Raw genomic sequence first — 21,521 nt, forward strand, 5'->3', positions numbered from 1 at the left:
AGGTGGCACACATTGATAAACCAGCTGGACTGAGGTGTGTATTTAAAGCAGATCTAAATGAGAAGAAAAATCTGAGTGATTGCTGAGAGGTCAACAGAGACTTTCTTCACTGAAAGAACTAAGTGGTTCAGTGAAGAAGTAATGATTTTTTTTTCCTCTTTTTAAAATTTTTAATTGAAAGATAATTGCCCTGTGACATTGGTTTTATATTTTGAATGAGGAACAGTTTTATTAGGAAAATGGTTAGTATAGTTAGTGTCCAGCAGAAAGGTTATTTTTATACTTCTGCTTTTCCAAAAAGAAGACCCTCCTTCACCAATTCCATCAACACACCATCATGCTTGGCTCTAATGTCATTCTTGCTTACTGTACAGGTCTCGTGTGAATGTATGGGATGATGCTTCCTCCCTCTTCCTTTTTCAAGTTCCACGCTTCTTGGGTATATCAAAACCAACACACAAAGTCAGCACAGAAAAGATAAACTCTAACAGGTGTTTATTACCTTTTCCTCTGAGTCCCCTGGTTGACAGGTAATTACTCCATCTCTTGATCCTCCTGCAAATGTCGCCTTACAATTTGCAAGCCACTGATGTCAGAAAGAGAGAGACATAGGTAAATTCAGTGGTGTCTGAATTTATGTTTATCATCAGTTCTGTCAGGGAAAATATAATAGATTAAGTTTCTAATCACAATAAGATAAAATTTTGCTGCAATGACCGTTTGAAAGTTTTTGGTTAAAGATTAACAATTTAAAATTAAAATACCCATTTATATGGGTTCAGAGATGGCCATTTTAAAATTTCAACATTTATCACGTTATTGTTGTGATGTACCTACCCTGAAAAATAGTGTCACTACACCACTCCAAATGTTTGTATAAATTAAATCCACATACAGTTAGAAACCTTTCATATGCCTGAGATTAGGAGACAGGGCCAGTACATCTTCCCAGGCTGGCCCAGCCTGGGCCATGCAGCCTGGCTTTGTTATGTTGAGGCGGCTTCTATGGGGCAGGTCTTAACTGTAAGAAAGACCTTACAATAATAGCCCAGCTATTTAAAGATTCTGCCAGCTTAACTATCTAGAATAGTAACTAGTATAGATGTGAAAGGAACCTTTGCGTAGAAAACACTAGCACTGAAGAGCTGAAACTCACACTTGACATCAAAAGACTGGCTTGTTCACCAACCAGAATTAAAGGATTACTTTTATTATCTGATGCCTGAGAAGCTGGAAAACAGTTGACAGTGAAAGAGCCACAGAAATAGAAGACAAAGGGAATTTCTGCAGCAGAATGTCAAAACTCTCTCTTTGACAGTCATGGAAATAAATAACAAGAAACAAAAAGCCAGGAACTTAAGGATGAATGTCTTCTGTGTGTGAGGTACTTGTGCAGGGCGGTTTACATACACTATTTCTATTTCAAAGGCCACATTGAGTTGTAGTTAACAGCATGAACCTTTGAATCCCAAAGACCTGGGTTTAGATAACCACTTTTCTACCTCCTAGCTAATGAGAATAATAATAGCAACTCCCAGGGTAGTTGCAAGCATTACATGATTTGAGAGATAACTCTTACCAGATTATTGGATATATAAAAAGGACTCAGGAAAATGACAGCTGCTGTGACTATTATAGCATATCACACTGTCTTATAGATGATGAATCTGAGATGACAGGAGGTTAAGTAACTTATCCAGGGTTACTAACCCTTAAGAAACTGAGCTGCAGTTTGAGTTCAAAGTCCATCTGACTTCAAAATCCACGATCTTTTTATAGTGCCTGGTCTACGATGGGAAATGCTCCCTGGAAATTACACACAAGTATTTGTTGGAAATCAGGAGGTCTGCATGGATGGTTTCTGAATCACTTCTGTCTGACATTTTACAGTTTACATCTTTGAAGGAAGGAGGAAGAAAAGAGCAGGAGCTGAGGCCAAGAGAAACCACGGTGATGGGGAGAAACAGCTACTGAGGGTGGTGGAGAAGAGAGGTGAGATCCATCTCAACCAGTTTTGGGTGAGGCGAACACTGGAAGGACGTAATTAACAATTTTATTAATAAATTTCTGAGAAAAGAGAGGTTATAATGTTGATAAAGTGATACACTGAACAGATACCCACTTTCCCCAATTTCTTGGTTAGAAAAATTATAGGGCTAAAATTGGAAGCTGAAAAATTTCTCTTTTGTAGGTATCATTTTTATATAATCCATACTATTGATAGTTCTACCACCATTAAGTTGGAAGACTAGATAAGTCTGTCTTCTCCCAAAAGAGCCTCTCCTGTGTTATTCACATCCCCTCCCAAGAGCTCATGGTGGTTGGGTTCATTCAGTGTTAGTGAAACTTGTATGCACAGAGACACAGACGCTTACTGAGAGAGTGGCCTCTTTCCTGTTGTTGTAGGTATCCAAATATTCTTGCAGTTCTAAAACACTGAACTTGAGCTTGTCCAGAAGTCCACAAGAAAGGAGCTAATAAAGACAGGAAAATAATTTGTATTAAAACAACTTCCAGAGAGACACCTAGACAAAGGCATGGCTACACAGAGAGAAAAGAGAAGTATATTTAGATGTAATACAGAGTGTGTCGGGGGTGGCATCTGTTTTAATAACCTGTACAGTTTGTAATTTTGCTCCACTCTCAGAAGCAATTGCACTTGAATATGACTTGCTAATTTAAATTTCCTGTGAAGATACCCATTTCCCCCATATCAGTTTAGACAGACAAATCTTAACAAGCATTCTACAGAAGCCTGCATTAAGAATCGACATCCATTTTATGCATGGACTCCAGTGTCTTCATCCAGTAATACTCCAGGAAATGTGAAGACAGACCTCCACCTAGGTCTTTTTATTTAATTTGCATTTTAAATCATTTAAGATAGAAAGATTTCTCATATCGTATTCTTTGCTACAAGACAGCCAACCACCAATCAAGTTCCTGGAAAGACTGACTCTTCAGAGACTTTCAGAAGTGAAGCACATATTCATTGTCTCTAAACCCCAGTAAGTACTGAGCAGATGAGATGGTTCTGTGATATGCATAGGGGATGGAAAGAGGTGCCCCTCTCCCCTACAGAAAGCTTGCTGGTCTTGGAAGGTTAGCATTGTGTTTATATAGTCACGATTCAGCAGTCAGCCAGCGACTATTTTAATCATCCTTCAAACTCATCATCTGCAGTGGGGCTGGATGAATCCAGCAAGAGGGCAGGTGGTCTCTCAGAAGAAGAGAAAGTGATGACATGGTGCCTCTGGGGACCCATCCGGCTGGCTGGCCTGGCATCATGGGGACTGGCTAGGGCTGCTCTGAGAGGTTAGCGCACCATGTTCACAGCCTTTAGGGTCATCAGAGAGAAGCACCATGGACACAGAGAGGGCACAGGGCTGGGGGGTTGGGGGGGGGGGGGCTCTTCCTGATCTCCTGCAGTGACGGCCTCGGCTGGCCACGCACAGCCATTCCTGTGCAGACCCAGGCCTTTGGGGCTCCCATCACCACACAGCGCTGCTCACAAACACCAAAGTGTCTTTCCAACAAACTGCAATTGCACACGAGCTTCCCTGAGGTTCCACACTGTCAGCTGGGCAGGCCGTTGACCATGGGAGTAGGCCTGGGATACTCACGGTCTCGGCGTCCACAAAGAGCGTGGGGCACTCAGAGCAGGAGGTAAGCATCTGGGAAGAGCTGACAAACTTGGATCCGATGCCCCGAAGGTTATCGCCAAGGTAACTGGCTGCGTCACAGGTTAGGAAGCAGAACCTTTTCTGAATATTCTGAAAGGCAACATAATCACTATTTGTAAAGGCCATGTTTTAACTTAGGCACTAGGAAAAAACTTTTTTAATTCTTAGGAAAATGTCAAATCAGCACAGGTCCTCCATGTAGTGGCGTGTGTGTGTGTGTTAGGAACAGAGTGACTGTCTTAAGTGAATAATGTGTGTGTGTGTGTGTGTGATAGGAACAGAGTGACTGTCTTAAGTGAATAATGTGTGTGTGTGTGTGTGTGTGTGTGTGTGTGTGTGTGTGATAGGAACAGAGTGACTGTCTTAAGTGAATAATCACCCAGTGTGAACAAAGTTTCTTTCTAAAATGTCATTTCCCAATGTGTGGATGCCCATGTATCTTTTAAATAAGTGCTGCTTTGCTTTTTTGCTGATAGCCAGTGCCAGCCAGAATCTTCTGCCTAGCATGTTTGTTAGATGAGTGAGAAGTTCTGAGATTACTTCAGTGTGGGTGAGAGGAAAAAGGTCATGAGATATGACTCCTTTCTATCATTCCCAGATCACAGCTCCTAGAGACAGGAGGACTAAAACAGAGCCACAAAGTCTCTGAAGAAAGAAAGAGTAAATTCTGTGTGGGACCTGTCTCCCTGAGAGCTTTGCACATGTAACCTCATCAGTGCTCACAACCAGGTAAAGAACCGGAGGTTAAGAGAGGTCAGAGGACTCGAGATCATGCAAACAGTAAGTGATGGAGTAAGGGTTCTAAGTTCACATCCCTTCCATAAGTGATAATGCTTTGTAAACGTTACTATTCCTCCTATACTGCCTGAAGAAAAACCGTAATTAGGAAGAATCTGACTCGCGGGGCCTGTGTCAGTGACAAAATGAGAACACTTTTAGCCCCAACTTCCAACTCAAAATATCTTTTAACAAAAAGAACAAAATATCTAACCAAAAAATAATTCTAGGCATTGGCTTTCCCCAAAGAGATTTCATACCTTTCGAGTTGGAGAATCTAATCCACGAGAAATCCGCTCTGCCCTGCTATGGGGTACTTAGCAGGTCCCCCAAACAGCAGCAGGCTCTTGGTTCCTTATCAGTTATACTAGATAAAAATGCCAACCGTGCTGCATATTATTTTTATTTAATATATCTGAGAATCTTGTCATAATGCATAACATTATGTCTTATGGTGGTGTTAGTTTTATGTGCAATTTAAAATACTTGACAGAATACTGCAGCTGAGAGGAGCAGGAAATGTCATGTATCACAGAGCTATTAACAGGTGACTGGCAGAGTGAGGAGGAGGAGCCAGGTCCTCCAAGAAGTTGGGTTCTTCTCTCTCACCCAAGGATATGGTGAGACCTGGGTTTACATTTTATTGGACTGAGAGGCTGGGAACTTCAGAGCCACCCATGACTTCCATATAAAAACAGCATGTGATTTGGTGATATTGTGCACACAAATGACAATATTCTAACCCAGGAGCACAGGGAGGAAACAGACTGATGGAGACACTTGGAAAACCGTCCCTGCTGTCCCATTAGAAACCATTTCCTTGTTTTTAAAAGCAAAGTATTTTTGCAGTTAACATCCTCTCTACTCTGTCCAGAATCCACCAAATACAGGGAAACGTGGTGTCCAGACCCACAGGGAAATATTGGGAAACTAAGTAAACAGCCCCAGTGAGGATGTGATGAAAGAACAGTAGACTGTGTGTCTGAAATGTGTTTCATTTCCAGCATATTGGAACAGCGATTTTGCTCTCAAATCACTGAGCATTTGATGGTAGCTGAGAAAGTTCTTAAAGAAAAATGTAATATTAAAAAAAATAGGAGAAACACAATTTGTATTATTATTATTGCAGATAAATGTCTTAGGAATTGATCCAGTCAACTGATAAAAAAAAAAAAAATCCAAACTCCAGTGTTCCTCCCAGTACCCAGCCCCATGTCCCAGCTCACATGACAGCCTGTTGCTGTACTGGCATTAGGTGGAAACTGTGCATTTGAGATTTACATTGAAAGAGTCTTTTTCCTACTGCATTTACTGAGCACCTATTGCATGTGAGCCACGGTGCCAGCCACTGAGATCAAAGCAAGACACCATTGCCTGCCCTCGCCCGCAGGAGACAGACACCTAAACACGTAATTCCAACCAAGTGTGACAGACGCCTGGGGTCCCAGGTCAGGGGTGCAGGGGGAGAAGGAACTAAAGGAAGGCCTCATTCATGGAGGTGCCGCCCCGTCAGGGATCTGTATACATTGGGAGCACAGCTGAGGGAAAACAGGAAGTGATGGTTCTCGGCAGAAGGAAAAGTACTGCTCGGGACTATAAAGTTGAGCGTGCAGTCTAGTAACTGTAGTAAGACAGGATCACAACAGCCAAACTTAAATACACATGATTAACCATTACTTAAAAACAGACTTTAGAACAGTAAATTACATTGTTCCTGAATCTTTACAAATCTACCTCAAATGGTAGATTTGGGAGAGTTTGTTTTTAAATTTCAGTCTGGCTTAATGTTAGGGTGTTTCTGGATTCTTATCTTTCAGCAGCTCATTGCTTCCTGCTTTAAGGCTAGCAGTCCCTCCAGCCCCCAGTTCATCTCAGACAGGTCTCATGAAAAGTAAACTGGAAAACTTGAGAGTGGGCTGCACAAATAACAGAGAATATGGAGACACTAGCTATTAGTACTATTGGTATACACTCCTTCAAGAATGGAAGGGCCTCCAGGCTCAAAAACTGACTTTACTTTTATATTAACTAAATTATGGCTTCCTGAATTTGAAATTATTTAAAGCAGATAATCCCATTTTTTCCACTTTTCACATAATTCCTTATTTTTCTCTCTCCCCCTTTTGCCATGGTTCTTCCTGAAGGTGGTCAGAGGGCCCATTCCTCCATCCAGCACAAGTTACCATGCCTTTTCTCATGATGTACTCAAGAGAATCAACCTCTCAAAAAGTGTCACAGGCCGGCAGGTTGAAGGAATTCATGGTGAGTGGGAATAAAAGGGAAAAGCAACGAAGAAGGAGGAGGTACAGCAGAGGTCGGAGTGGAAAGAAGAGATGGAGAATGGGCTTGGTTGAAGATACCCTCTGTGGTCCTGAAGGCCTGGCTGCCTGCCTGGGCCTAATGACGCCAATGAAAGCCAGAGGGACCAGTGAGGATCACGTCCCAGCGGCCTGAACCACCGAGCACAATGTCTCCGTGATGAATGGAAGAAAGGATGAAGTCAGAGGAAACTGAGGGAAAAGTGTAGTGTAAACCCAGTGCTTCCCCGCTCAGGTCGAGGCCAGCTGGCTCCCTGAAGAGCTGGCGGCTGCGGAGCCTTTGCGGGCAGCATACCTTAAACAGGGAGGAGAAGACGTGGAACGTGTACACAGCACAGGAGCCGTCCGAGTCACACATGAGCTGGTTGATGTGGCTGCGCCAGGCCTCCTCGGCGTCGTCACAGGCCGTGGGCTGAAAGGCGGCAAGGATGGCCGAGAAGAAGGGCGAGGGAGGGGGCGACACTCCCCTCTCACCTTCCCCAAAGCTGGAAAAAACGCAGACGACAAAGTCAGGAATGGCGTCCTCCTTACCTTTGCCGGCAGTTTTGGTTCTCACCCGAGGCACCCCTCCTGCCTGCTCCTCCTGTGAGGGTTGCTTCGGGAGTCAGAGGTCTCGAGATTCTGATTCTAGAAAAGAGAATTTTTCACCTCTAGAATTCTGTAATTTCTGGGATTCCCCAACTATGATTTCCTTTATACAGATACGGGACTGCTTTTTAGCCTTCAGCAACTAACCCTCACTTTCCTGCTGGCCTTTCCCCAGACACAGGGCACATTCACTCCTGTGCTTTGACCCATTTCAGTCTTTTTCATTTTTCACTTTAAAAAAATGAGAAAAATTTTTAATCTTTTCACTTTTCCTTTGTGGAGGGAGAGTAATAGTGGGTGCATACACATAAATGACTAGGAGAAACAGGGCAGAGAAAGGAAAACGAGAGAAGAGAAATTCACAGTGAGACAGAGGGAAACAAAGAAAGGAGAGGAAAAATAAATGAACTGAAAAGTCAACATTTCTTCTCTAGGTATCACCCTAAGCTGTTTCTCTGACAAAAGGATATGCATCACCATAACAGAAAGCCTCTGTCTAGCCACGTCAGAAGCAGTGTTCAGAGGAGTGATTTTAGGATTCTGACTTTCTTCTCCTGAAGATCTGTAGCATTATTTGTGATTTATTCTAGATGCCACATTAATGTTTTTGTTTGTTTTTAATCTATTCCTTTATATGTTTCCTGTTTATAGTCTCTGACTAGATCTCACTTGTCTCAGAAATGTCAGTCTCGAAGCTGAAAGCCACCCACAAAAAAAAAAAAAAAAAAAATGTAGGTATGTAGCTTACAAAGGACTCTTGTTCTGGTCTTTTAACTCAAGATGGGAAGAACTCCATTTCTAAGCCTTGCCAAGCTTGCTTATCTTCAAAGCTTACAAGGTGTGGACCGTGTCCCTAAGGGCTCCTTTTTGGCTTTTTATGTTATTCCAGGGCTTTAGGGCTTCCCTGGTGGCTCAGTGGTAAAGAATCTGTCTGCAGTGCAGGAGACGTGGGTTCGATCCTTGGGTCAGGAAGATCCCCTGGAGAAGAAAACTGCAACCCACTCCAGCATTCTTGCCTGGGAAAATCACATGGACAGAGAAGTCTGTTGGGCTACAGTCCATGGGGTCACAAAGAGTCAGACATGACTGAGCGTCTGAGTATATTATTATTCCAGGGCTCTAAGTTCCTACAGGCATAGCCTTTCTGGTTCTGCATGAGGCCCTACACTGGAGCTGAATGATTCCTCACTGGTTGACAACCTTCCAAGTCATGTCAGCTTGGACTCCTTTGTGAGGACGTCCCAGAGGCACAAGCCTGACGTTAAACTGGAGTTAGAGTGAACCCAGTATGATGTGCCATGTACACCCTTTACCTGGCAAGAGTGAACTGGTCCAGCGCTCGGTTGCCTTTTTCTTCTGCCTCAGTCATATCCAGGCTAAAGCTGTCGCTGCATTCGAAAGTGGCCGGGAGTTCGTTGATGGAGCTGGAAAGGTCATCCTCCTGCACAGTGGCGTCCTCCTCTTCCTGGACAGCATCGGCCTGGGAGCAAAGGAGAGAAAAGAATCCCCCAACATGTAAGGATATCCACAGGCAAATCTGAAATCCAGAGAACAATGGAAATTGGGGTCATCTGTCTTCTAGCTACAGCATAGTCAATTTGTATAACCGAACTCAAGAATTCTCTGAAGCACTGCTTTATCTTCTTTTCAGCCTTTTCTGAGAGAGTTCCCAAAGAAGCTCTCAGAAGATTACCATATTTGATCCACACTTAAGGAGTATAAATGCTAAACTTGGAAGCGACCCCCTGGGTCGGACCTCCACTTCCAAAGATGAGGAAGTCGATGTTCCACACAGGAAAGTGAAAGTGAAGTCACTCAGTCGTGTCCGACTCTTTGTGACCCCACGGACTGCAGCCCACCAGGCTCCTCCGTCCACAGAACTCTCCACACAGGAAAAGGTCATGCCTAATACCAGGTATGTAATCAGACCCAGAGCCAGGGTGAGAGACACCTATCTCTGGATTCAGAGCTCTCTTTGTTGTACAAGCCCAGTCTTCTAAAGCAAGTTACCTGGAGTTAACTCTCCAGTATATTATATAATTTGTAGTATGTCCAATGTTACTGATGGAAACTAGAATTTAGAATCATCAGTGCCTGGCATAGTAAAGGCTCCTGAAGTCTCTGCCATGCCCATGAGTGACCCAGAGCTATTCATTGAGCCTCCCTCGTTGACAGGCCTTCCTTACTGAACATCCTCTGAGCTCCACATACATATATGCTTCACTCTTGGGAATGTCCCCTGAAGGCAGCACATATCTCTTGCGTTGCTGTAAAATGTAGAATGAGCAGGGAGATGGGACGGCTCTAGGGCGGCAGAGCTGGGACCACTGAGAGGCAGGAAAGAGACTGGCAGGTCAAATGGAAAAAGAGGCTGGGCTTGAACCCCGGCCAGAGGGAAATCATCTGGAGGACCAATTGTTCTTCAGGAGAGGAAGGAAGACAGCCTGACCACAGAACAGAAGAGGAGAGGAAGAAAGCATGTGTACGTGGTTCAGTGAGTCATTTTCTTAAAACAAAGACAAAACCAGGGCAAAATAGGCATATGAATTAGAGCGTTACCACGGTTGACATCTGGCTGCTCCTTTAGTATTTTGAAGCTAGGATTAAATAGGGAAATTAGGAATGTTTACAGATATGTTAGGGAAATAGGTTATCTCATGTCTTTGAAGGAACTGCTTATAAATACTGAATTTCAGGGGCTTATCCATATCTGTCTCTTCCTGCTGTTTAAAATTAGACTGGTGCCAACGAGACTGCTGACTGGTCTGGGTTATTAATGTATATAAACTTAATCTACTAGGGACAGGCTGAGATCTTATAAAAACATCTTCTGTTTTCTCTTTCTAACATCACAGATATATCAAATTTTGCAGCAGCCCAGCTGATGTAAAAAACAGAGATAGCTTTTCAGAAATTAAACTCAGCCTTGCCCTGATAGATTTGTGTGACTCCATGAAAATATTATTACTTAGGCAGTGCTTTGTATGAGAAATCTATATAACTTAGCATTCAAAATAGAAAAGTTGACTATTGCAAGACTGTGAAATAACAAATGCTAATAATAACTTCACATTTATTTTGTGATGTCCTTTCCATGAAGTTTAATTTCAAAGATTCTGGCATTTTAATCTCAGACAGATTTCCTTTCTGGTCCCCTTTTTGGCTAAAAAAGGATTCTGCTAATTCTCAGAATCCTGGTCACAGTCCTTTTGTAATGGGGAAGTCTTAGAAATAATGATTTTTTAAACTTCAATATTTTTATGTGATTGCAGTTTGGTTGGTTGCTCTTGGTTTACAGTATATAGGTTTTGCTAGATCTCATATGCATATTTAGTACACTGTATAAGGATACAGAATAGCCAGTATTATATTTTTCTATAGAAGCATCAGAAAGAATATACTTTTATAAATTTGTTTTCTATGTATTTTTTCCTATTTTCTCTTTTAAACTTAGCCGTCCATAACCAAACTGTAAGATAAAGAAAACTTTAATCCTAATAGCAATAGGCTATTTTGGTATGTCTAATATAAGAAAATAAAGTTCTATACTAATGGCCATTTATGTGGGTACATATGTGAACACAGTGTGGAAGTTGATAGTTTTATGGACAAAATGGCTTATGCAAATCAATAAAATAAACCTTAGATGAAATACACATTTTTAGGTTTTTCTAAAAAGCTGACCTTTTAAATAAGGAAATTCTATCCATTACTTACTTTTCTCCAGAGCCGATTAAGACAGTTTTGTGCATAATACTGTGATTGATACTGAAATTTGTGATAGCCCAACAAAAGGCAAGAATGCAATCAATTTGCAGCCTGTATAATTGGTTCCTACATTGGAAAAAATTTCCTCCAATCTATGAATACACCCACACCTCACTTAACAGATTGTTTTATAAAAGTCATGACAAAGAACATCAGTTTCCCTGTCTCAGCCATCTCAGACATCTGTTTTGCCATTAATCAGCAGTGTTTGTGCTCTATGGAAAATGCAAACGTTTCATCTTAAAAGGACCTCAAATCAAATCTCTTTCAACCAACAAGAAGACGGCTTGCTTAGGTCTTTTGAGAGTAAAGCAACTTCAAAACCTAGGCTCAGGGGCACTAACAACTATTTCAGAAAAGAAAAAGATAAAAGATAGTCCCTTCACTTATAACCCACTAAGAATGCTCAGAAAATTGGAAATACATTTTTTTTGGAAGGAAAACCATAACCAACAATTGCCAAAAATCTCTTCACCTTTGAACCCTCAGAAATCTGAAGATTATTCATATCAGGCAGAGCAGCATCAAAGCTAGCCATCCTGGTGTTAAAGGAGTGAGGGTCAGCAGGGGTCAGATCACAGGCGGTTGTGAGTGATTCCATGGGGTTAGTCTCCTCCGAAGGAGAGAGATTCATGATCTGTTGAGAAAGCAAAGGAAACACAATGTCGTGTGACGTTCCCATTCTTTACAAGCTCTGATTACTTTTTACATAAGAGTACAAACTGGTTGCTAGTGGACAGGTACTAACTGTTGAACATATTAATACATACTTCACTGTCATTAGAACTTAAACACCGCAGCTGGCAAGGCCCAGCACTGTGAGACACAAAGACCCCTTCTCTTTCCAGAAAACCCCATCAAAATGTCTGTCTTATTTCCTTAAACTTCAGATGTTGAAGGAATTTTTTTTTTTTTTCCAAAGAAAGAGTTCAGCATAATAAGTTATTTAGGGAAAATCTAGGCCTGAACAAATCTGACGGCACTCGGGGCTTATGAAACGCCCAGCAATTGTCTCCACTTGCACCCTCCAGAGAAGAAGCTGGTTAGAATCAGGCTCCACCCGACAGTCTCAGGTTTGAGTTTGGCAGCTGTGGGAAGTTTCTTCAGCTCCAACTGCAAACTGCCCTGCTGCCTGAATGACAAAGAGCAGTCTCCCAGTTTCTTGGGAAGAAGAGGTGGAGAGTTCCTACTTACGAGGTCAGAGTGCTCCAGGATCTGGCTGGCGGTGAGGTCCTCCTCCTCAGAGGACTCGTCAGAATCCTCGTGGTTCATTTTATTGAGGCTAGGAGAGCTTCCTGAGAGCTGGCGCTCCTCCAGCAGCTGCAGGTCACACTTGTCCAGACTGTCCAAAGAACGCCTGCGGACTCCCCAGTTGAAGTTGTCCATACTCTCGCCCTGAAATCACACCGTCAGCTGCTTTTTAAGGCCAGAATTCTCCCGCATGTACAGCTTCACACATCTGATCAGTCATAGCTTAGCATCAATATTTTCATTATGAACTCTCAAGCCCTCACCTCACGGACATGGGCACCAATGATTTTGCTTACGCGTTGTGAAGAGTAGTAAAACGGCACACTGGTTTTCACCTAAATGCGTGTTAGGTCAGATAGATGTGATCATACACTGTTCTTTGGCACAGTGGGTAACACTGTTTTACAAGTTGATTTGGGGGTACTCTTAAAGAGCCATGTTAACAAAAAGCTATCAGAAAGAGACTGTTATTATTAGAACAACTTCAACAGAGGTGTTCCTTACCCACTCCCTGACCCCCACTGTTTAGTACTGTTGTCCAGAGAACAAAGTAACGGCTATGCTTGTGGCATAGTCCACACCTTCTTGGTATTAAGTCGAAGAGCATTAGGTACACATTCCAGCCTGTTTCTGCCACAGCAGTTTTCACAGATAAAATGCAGAGTTAAAGGGTGTCAGAGAGCAGCTGGGCACAGTCAGACAATCATGCACGATGCAGAGGCCAGAGCAGCAAGGCTTCAGTTTTGCTTTAGGCTCATCTTTAAATAATTGTCCCAACACAGGAAACAGTTCGCTCCCTGGACCTGGATGGATTGACCTGGTACCAAGGACTGTTGCTGAATTGTACATGTGCACTGAGAACTGGGTTAAGTGGCAAGGTAGAGTGTTACAGAAAGATTTCAGATATATCTCAGATTGTCTCTACAAATTATCATATATTAAGTAAGTTTATTTAATTGAATATAATTTTTTCCCCCTAAAAACAAATCTGGGTTTTATTTCTCTCTCCAGGAATAAAGCAAGAGAAATATTACTCACCCATTGGTGAGCAAATTTGAACCTAAACCAAACAGATTAGTAATCTGAATACAATCTAGCACAGAATCTTATCATTTACATTAGTCATTTGAAACACAGATGGTTCACTGAAATAAACTTTCTGATAAGAGCTCAGTAAATAGCATAATCATATAATTTTCAGGGAGAGATGTAAATTACTATTAAAATTAATGAGTTTTTCCCTCTGGTTTTATGGGTCTATTTTTTTCTGGTTCCTAATAAAATAAAGCCTACCATTCTCACAGATCTCTGGTATAATAGATGCTTAGCTTTTCAAAAGTCTGTTTTGGCTATTCATGGTGGAAGGCAATGGGTAAGAATCCTGAACATATTCTGGATATTATGTGGAAATTATCATTATTCACCCCATTTATGATTATCCTTAGGACTGTTTAATTATACAATTCAGTATTTGATTTCTATAGTTTATAGCTCTATCTGTACCTTTTATCTGTAACTTCTGTGATACATTACCACCAAATGATTGTTTTTTTTTTCCTGGTAGAGAAGGCTTACTATTGTGCTGGTATTTTAAAACAGCTGTTTCAGGGAAAGAATGAAAAAAATGTGGAAGAGGCAAGAGTTCCAGGAAGAAAAAGAAAACACAGTATTGAAGAAATAAAGAGGGTAAAGAAAAATGAGAACAAAACAGAGAAAAAGGATTGTGACAATTACTGGGAGAAATGTACAACTGTGAAACAATTGCACAGAACTGATTCTCTTGCACCGAATCAATGGATGGACTGGATGAACTGTCTGAGGCAGCAATTCTGGAAGTCCCCCACCCTGAACCTGGCTTGCACTGAGCTGGCAGAGAGATATATCCAGGGCCAGAGAGTGCTGCACTGGGCACGGAGTGCCACTGTGTTGATCTGACCACAGTTCAGGTGAAGACCTGAATCAGTCAGGCATGGGAACTGGGAGTCAGGGAAGCTGTCCTCGCAGGGATGATATTTGGTGTCTTGCTGGAGGATGCAGTAATCGCATTGGAGGCAAGGATGTTGAAACCGTTTCCCTAGTTGGGGCTGAGGGGTTGAGAGCAACAGTAGCCTGGCCTGTGTTGGAGTCTGTGGTGATTAAAAGTCCACCAGGCCTTGTCACAGCACAGGACTACCCCTACTGGGAGAGCTGCCTTTCAGCCTCCCCACACCCAGATGTCATGTTTGTATTTTATGTCACCTTTGGGGTCAAAAGCCAAAACTGTTTCTGTGTGTGAGAAGACTGAGAAGGTGGCTAACTGTCCTTGATGGACAGTGTGCATATGTCGGTTATCACACCTAAATAACCACTCAGGGTTCATACAGAGATGAGAAAATATTCACAATGGAATACTCTAGAAGTGTTGGAAGTAATATTCATTGATATTGGAATACCAAAAAAAGAATTATTGTTGAAGGAACTTAGAAGTTAAAACATGTTCCCCCAAATGACCCTACTCAGACTTAAGCCTATAAGACATGGATCTAGTGTGCTCATAGGTCACTTTGTCCAGGATAACACTGGCTTATGCCTGTTGTCTGGGTGTAATTATTACCAGACTCCTTTTTAGTTGCAAAAGGGTCCTCACTTGGATAGTCACTTACCCTACAAAGATAGCTCTTAATTCCTAGAAAATAAAAGCAGTTGATTGGAAGTAGGTGTGGTGTATTGTTTAGATAAAGCTTGTTGATTTCACTTTTAATAAAAGAATTAAACCACAAAACCAAACCATTCCAGTTGTACAGCTGCCTAATGAGAAATTATAGGATTTCTATGGATCATACTTAAAAACTCACCTTCTCTCAAGAGAGAAAATTATGCAACTTCCAGAACTAGACATATAAAGATTTTAAAACTACATTTTAAAATGTATTTATACTTTCAGAAAATATTTTCTCCCTAGAGCAACCAAGAAAAATACTTCTATCACACACATCTCAATATAAATGTGCAAATAGGCATACATACTCTCCAAGGGGAGAAAAAGCAATTATGTTGTTATAAATCTGCAATGATGCAAAACACCTACTAGCATATCTGAATTGAAAATAGCATCATCTTACCTGAAGTTCCTGGGTAGCAGATTGAATGGACAGAAAAACAAATAAGAGGTCTATTTAAAATGATTATATTACAGATACTCAAGTGCATTTGTCTTAGTTTTAACACAACAGCAACTAACAGTGCTAACAGTATATACTTCAGTAGAGGCACCTTAAAAAAAAGGCAAAGATACACAAACCCCAAAGAGAAGAATTAGTACCAAACACCGGAAATTCCAGATCTCTTAGCAGTGGATGATGTAGCTGGTAACAAATCATAAATACAATTTCCGAAATAGCTTTCCACTTCAGTGACAACTTTGGTCTGTCTCCTCAACACTTTTTTTTTGGAATGTCTAAATTTTTATTTGTGAGAAAACTGTGAAATGTCATGGAAAGACTAATGAGGGTCATCTGCTGGGGGAAAAAAGGTGGCATCACCTGATCCTGCCCACAAAAGCAGAAGTGTTTGTGATCAGGCTGTTTCACTGCTGAGGTGCAATTAACAGCAAAGACATAGCACCCTTTAAGGATTCTGAAGAGTTCAAAGGCAAACCATTAAAGATTTAGTCAATACATTGAGACTAACGAAAGGGAATAAATATGACAAGAACCTTGTCTGTCTTTTTTTATAAATGTGTTTTGATCTAGAAGCCAAATATGCTTACCTTTTGCAGAAAAGGAAATACTGAAATTATTCACCAGTGACAGTACAAAGGAACAGACACTTAGAATGCCTATTCTGTGCCCGAAATTATGTGAAAAGCTTTACAGAGGTCACCTTACTTGATCCCTCACATCAACTCTACAGGCAGGTATTATCATCCCCATTTGATAGATGAGGACACCAAGAGAAGCTACTTCGAGGCTTAAACTGGGTCAGAGATTGAGCTAAAATCAGAGCTGGACCTGCTTTGACTATCTGTGACTCTGTAAGCAGGCTAGAATCCCTTATTGTAACCTTGTGGAGAAGTAACATTCTCAAATAGTTTATTTTATTTGGATAAAGTACATACTGTCACACTCTTGTGTTTCTTATAAAATCATAATCATTTGTTTTCAAATGATGAGCATCTAAGGTTTTCCTTATTTTGATAGAAATAAGTCAGTTCTGCAGTTGTGTCTGATTCTTCCACTTGATAGCATTCCTGCCAGATCCCTTCACGTAGCCCATTTGTCTTTGTATGAGACTGAAAAAAAATGATGCCTCTCTTGTTTATCAATTTTTTCCTCCTTAGTTTAACTTACAGAGTGAAAAGGGTACTACCTAAACTTGAATTCTAGCCTGAGAGCAAAGATGAGGTCAGTTGCCCAAATCAGGAAGTTATTAATCTTTTGACATTCCATATACCTCTAGCTCATTTTGAAAATATTCAAAACAGCTGCATTTTGCATTACACTTTTTAAACAATTCTCACCACATTTACTTGTTGATTTCTTTATTGCTAGTTATGGTTAACACAGAAAACTGCAGAACTTTTTACTGGTTCAAGAAAATTCAAGGTGAAGAGCTGACATGTTTTAAAGGTGCCTTTAGACTCTTAAAAGGACTAGATCTGATAAACCTGTTTTCAGGGAAGAATTGGTGAGGAAAACATGCTTCATTCTGAGGACATGACTCTCCCTTGCTGGCACAGACAGCCAGGGTCATCAGTGGCCAGTAAGGACAAAAATAGACAGCTCCATGACCTAGCTTTGACATAAGTGGATTGGTCAGCAACTTCCCTTCTTTTAGGGAAGGTAAGCAGTTACCTGAAGTATCATTTTCCACAAGTTTATAATTAGGAGATGCCCACCTGCCACAGGGCTTCCCTGGTGGCTCAGATGGTAAAGAATCTGCCTGCAGTGCGAGAGACCCAGGTTCAATCACCAGGTTGGGAAAATCCCCAGGAGGGGAATGGCAACCCACTTCAGTATTCTTGCCTGGAGAATCCTATGGACAGAGGAGCCTGGCAGGCTACAGTCCATGGGGTTGCAAAGTCATGTCAGACTTGACACAACTGAGTGACTAACACTACTACTACTACTTACCATAGGATATGATAAGCTTGGAACCTTGGCTTCCATTTGAACTGCGTGACTGGCAGAAAGCCGTCTATCTGGGAAGTATAATGTGCAGCCCACCACACACCAGGCTGGGTAGCAGGCATTTTTACAGACGGCAACCTCACCGAAGGGAACTTAGTGTCCATCCCAGGAGGAAAAAGCCTGCCTCTCAGCTGGAATATGCCCCCAAGCTACTGAAACAGTGCTCCTCCTTCCATCCCAGTTTTCAAAAACATGAGTCATAACTGAAGCACCTTATTACCACAATTATCACTCAGATACACAGATCTGCATCTGCCTGTTCAGACTTGAATTCAGATGCTCCAGGTATCAAAAACCAGCCAAAAGCAGAGCCAGGAGCTCTCTTATATGTTAAATCTAGTTTCAAGTTCTGAGGATTTCAAACAGCACAAAGATGCCAGGCCCTCAGGCTCTGATCGCAGGCTGTAGCAGGCAAACTTTGAAATCATCACATAAAAGCAACTTCACGCTTAAAATAATGAAATGCTTCACATGTTTTTCCCAGGCACCAGAGAACAGTCTGAGACCGTCAATGTTTCTGTTTTTTTTTTTTTTAAAGTTTGCCTTCAGACTGTACACACACAGAGTCACCGTGTGGCCATTCAAAGTCAGATCTCTGCCATTTAGAAAGAACTTGGAACCGCTTTGGCTCTGGGCTCAGACAGGAAGGGTGGGGTGACTTTTGCCCAAGTTAAGCTGTTATACTTTGAATAAACTGATCCAAAATAAAGTTTACAAGCTTTCTAATTAAAGAACTCACTATTTAGCAGGTAGAAAGAAACCGTTTCATTAGCAAAGAAAAGGCTGAGCGGATGGTTTTCACTGAGCCTGTGCCTACCTCTCCATCCTCCAGCTCCACGTCTAGGAAGTCGAAGTCTCTGAAGACCCGGAACTGCTGCTCGCTGTTGGTGTCATCCATGTTCTCCTGCTCCCGGGCCCCGTCCTCAGACGACACCAGGCTCGTCTGATGCTCCAGCAGGTCCAGGTCCCCGCACGACGAGAAGATCACCTGTGAACCGAGAGGGCTCTCCTGAGAAACCGCTCTCCCTTCGGTGGTTTGAGCTACAGAACCCGTAACTGGCTCCTCGTAGCACTGTATTTCCAGTACACACCTAATTCCTTAAGTGGGTATTTTTAGAATGTTCTTTTATTATTTATGTTGGACAGGTGCCTTCAGATTAAACTCGTTGCAAAGATGCAAGTTCATGTACTAGGAAAATGTTCGAGTCAAATAGTTGCTTCTTAATGAAGACTGGATCCTACGTGTGTGTGCATGTGTGTTTCAACTGAGCGTGTCTGTGTTCACAGACAGTCTGCAGCAGCCAAGAAATTTTCCATTGTTTCTACACTGACCGAGGTTAGAGACCGTATAGATTCACACACACCTGCACATCACATACATATTATCACGTAAGATTTTAAGGACTACTGATGCCAACAAGATATGTTACTATAGAATGAAGTGTGAGAGCAAAGGATTTAACCCTTTGAGAGATAAACCAGGAGCTGGTAAAGAAAGAGAAAGCTAAGTCAAGAAGTACAGAACTTGTTCATCTGAATTACAGAAGAGAAGCCGAGCAGCCGTGTTGAGAATTCACACTTAGATTCCTGTCCTGTTTATTTAAACAAAACTTTTTTTTTCCTATTAAAATTTTAATATGTCAGAATTTTAAAATTATATGTTTAGGTTCATTTTTCTTGGGCCATTTTAATATAACTTCTCAGGAATAACAGACTTGAAATAAATCTAAATGTTTTGCCATGCAGCCTCTCCTGAACATAGACTGACATTAAACAAAATGAACAGTGTTCTTTTAATTTAACCATTATAACCTCTTGGTCTTCCTTGAAAGTAAAAATTCATAAGAATTTAAATATAACAATTGTCTCTCAACAGGAAAAAGTAAATGGATTTTAAATATACTTTTTTTTTTCCCCTCCAGTGTTTTAAGAACAGTCATAGGATTTGCACTAGGTTTTTATAAAATGGCTCAACACACCGTCTGTACAAGGATTGCAAATGGGTCCACGAGATAAACAGCGCTGAGGACCAGCCACCTAGTCGGGGAGATGAGAGACGAGGATTCTTTTTTTTTTTTTAATTGGAGTATAGCTGCTTTATAATGCTGTGTTAGTTTCTACTGTATAGTAGAGTGAATCAGCTCTATGTGTGTATACATCCCCTCTTTAGGTCTCCTTCCCACGAGGTGAGGACAGAGCACTGAGTGCAGTTCCCTGTGCTATAAGGGAGGTTCTCATTAGTCATCTGTCAGTATTTTATACATAGTATCCACAGTGTTCAGTTCAGTCTCAGTTGTGTCAGACTCTTTGCAACCCCATGAATCGCAGCACGCCAGGCCTCCCTGTGCATCACCAACTCCCGGAGTTCACGCAAACCCATGTCCATTGAGTCGGTGATCAGTAGTGTATATATTGTCAATCCCAATCTCCCAGTTCATCCCACCTGTCCTTCTGCTGCTTGGTATCCATATTTGTTCCTACTTTCTGTGTCTCTGCGTCTGCTTTGCAAATAAGTTCACCTGCACCATTTTTCTAGGTTCCACATAAAAGTGGTATTACATGGTATTTGTTCTTCTCTTTCTGACTGACTTCACTCTATGACAGTCTCAAGGTCCATCCACGAAGAGACCAGCACTGATTTCCTCAGCTGAGTGCTCCCTTTCCTAGTTAGTGCGGCTTTTCTTAGTCGTAACACAGTAAACAATTGTAGCTTGAAAGGCCACAGCACAGAAGCAGGCAGTTGGGGTCTGACGGGGAAAGTGTAACCACAGGGGTGGAGAGAAACGGCCCTCGCTGGCTGTGCTGCTGTGGAGATAAAGGCTGCCATTCCCCTCCCTGGGGCTGGGAGGCTCCTCCGCCCTTCCTGTCGTCAGCCCTGGTCCCTCGGCCCTCAGTGATGTCACAGGAGCAGCAGCAAACCCACCAACCAGCAACTTGGAAGGTGACTTCAAAGCAGGCAATGCTGCTTGCTGGAGCACATTCCAGGAGGATAATAAGTATCAGCCTTTACTCTAGGTACCTATGAGTCTCTCATATTTCACCTGGTCATGAACTACATTAGCATATACATTTTGGAATTTTAAAAGCAACTCCCCAGAGAAACCATTTGCTGGTTCTGATTTTACTTGAGAAATAACTTGGTTTGCGATCTTTTCTGGTTACATTATAATAAAGACGCTACAATACAGGTGAAATAAAAATACCTGGCAAAACCAAACCTTTTGCTGCAGTGTTCTCACACACAATTTTCTAAATTTTTAAAAAAGCTTCAGAAGTTAACTTCTGGTACTTTAGTTATTCATTTTATTTCAAAGCCCAATGGTATATTTTTTTTTTCCAACTGTAATATCAATAGAAGTTTATGCAAGAAAAAAACATATCACTGTTTTCACCTTTACATGAGTAAAATAGTGACATCATGTTAAGAAATGTGTGTACAGAGTAAAATTATACACCAAAGGAATGTGTATCATGTACAGTAGTGCAGGAGACAGTCACATATACCTATTTTAGGAAAGTCTGGGTATATGCTTTAAAAATCAAGATACTAAAAAATAAAAATAATTTGAGTTTTTATTTGCCAACTTGAGTTTTTATTTACCAACTGGAGCAGACAGCCAGTAACATCTTTCATTGTTTCTGAAGTAAGTCATAAAAATCATAGTGTGGCGAGAAGTCTAAGAGACTGATCAAGATGATGGATGTCATACTTGTAGTTCATAGTTGAATCCTCTAAACTACATGACCAAAAGCAAAAGTGATAACGATACCAAAATAAATATGATACATGACAGAACTTACTGATGGATTCTTGCTTAATCCTACTTCTTGGCCACACAGAGAAAGGACGTGCACCAACTTCTCTTTGGTCCTCTTCTGGAAAAGAAGCACACAGGCAGGTTTTAATCTGGGGACCTGTGATCAAATCCGCTCTAATCCTGTGGCCATCAGCCACACAGGGCCAATCC

General features: G+C 41.5%; 2 protein-coding genes across 10 annotated transcripts in view; one reads left to right on the forward strand and one right to left on the reverse strand.

Moving 5' to 3' along the window:
* Positions 1-8,686, forward strand: part of ZAR1L (zygote arrest 1 like) — an 82,317-nt gene extending 73,631 nt beyond the window's left edge. Inside the window, exons 3-7 of one of the 4 annotated variants that reach the window (XR_006338899.1) lie at positions 1,891-1,992; positions 2,921-3,008; positions 4,282-4,463; positions 6,605-6,722; positions 8,018-8,686. Coding sequence is in view for 2 of the 4 variants with exons in the window: in XM_043892047.1 (XP_043747982.1) it covers positions 1,891-1,992; positions 2,921-3,008; positions 4,282-4,390 (299 nt within the window). In the remaining 2 variants the exon portion in view is untranslated. Of the gene's footprint in view, positions 1-1,890; positions 1,993-2,920; positions 4,197-4,281; positions 4,464-6,604; positions 6,806-8,017 lie in introns of those variants that run through there. The other 3 variants (XR_006338898.1, XM_043892047.1, XM_043892048.1) reach the window with 3 other exon arrangements.
* Positions 1-21,521, reverse strand: part of FRY (FRY microtubule binding protein) — a 423,715-nt gene that overhangs the window by 12,155 nt on the left and 390,039 nt on the right. For 4 of the 6 annotated variants that reach the window (XM_043892044.1, XM_043892039.1, XM_043892041.1 and 1 more), the window contains 10 exons: positions 21,355-21,429; positions 18,371-18,541; positions 15,487-15,495; positions 12,329-12,529; positions 11,610-11,771; positions 8,680-8,846; positions 7,074-7,263; positions 3,624-3,773; positions 2,376-2,474; positions 503-586 (listed from right to left, as the gene is read on the reverse strand). In XM_043892044.1, coding sequence (XP_043747979.1) covers positions 503-586; positions 2,376-2,474; positions 3,624-3,773; positions 7,074-7,263; positions 8,680-8,846; positions 11,610-11,771; positions 12,329-12,529; positions 15,487-15,495; positions 18,371-18,541; positions 21,355-21,429 — 1,308 coding nt within the window. The remainder of the gene's footprint in view (positions 1-502; positions 587-2,375; positions 2,475-3,623; positions 3,774-7,073; positions 7,264-8,679; positions 8,847-11,609; positions 11,772-12,328; positions 12,530-15,486; positions 15,496-18,370; positions 18,542-21,354; positions 21,430-21,521) is intronic. The other 2 variants (XM_043892040.1, XM_043892043.1) reach the window with 1 other exon arrangement.

This window comes from Cervus elaphus, chromosome 30, assembly GCF_910594005.1.
Source record: "Cervus elaphus chromosome 30, mCerEla1.1, whole genome shotgun sequence".
Taxonomy (NCBI): domain Eukaryota; kingdom Metazoa; phylum Chordata; class Mammalia; order Artiodactyla; family Cervidae; genus Cervus; species Cervus elaphus.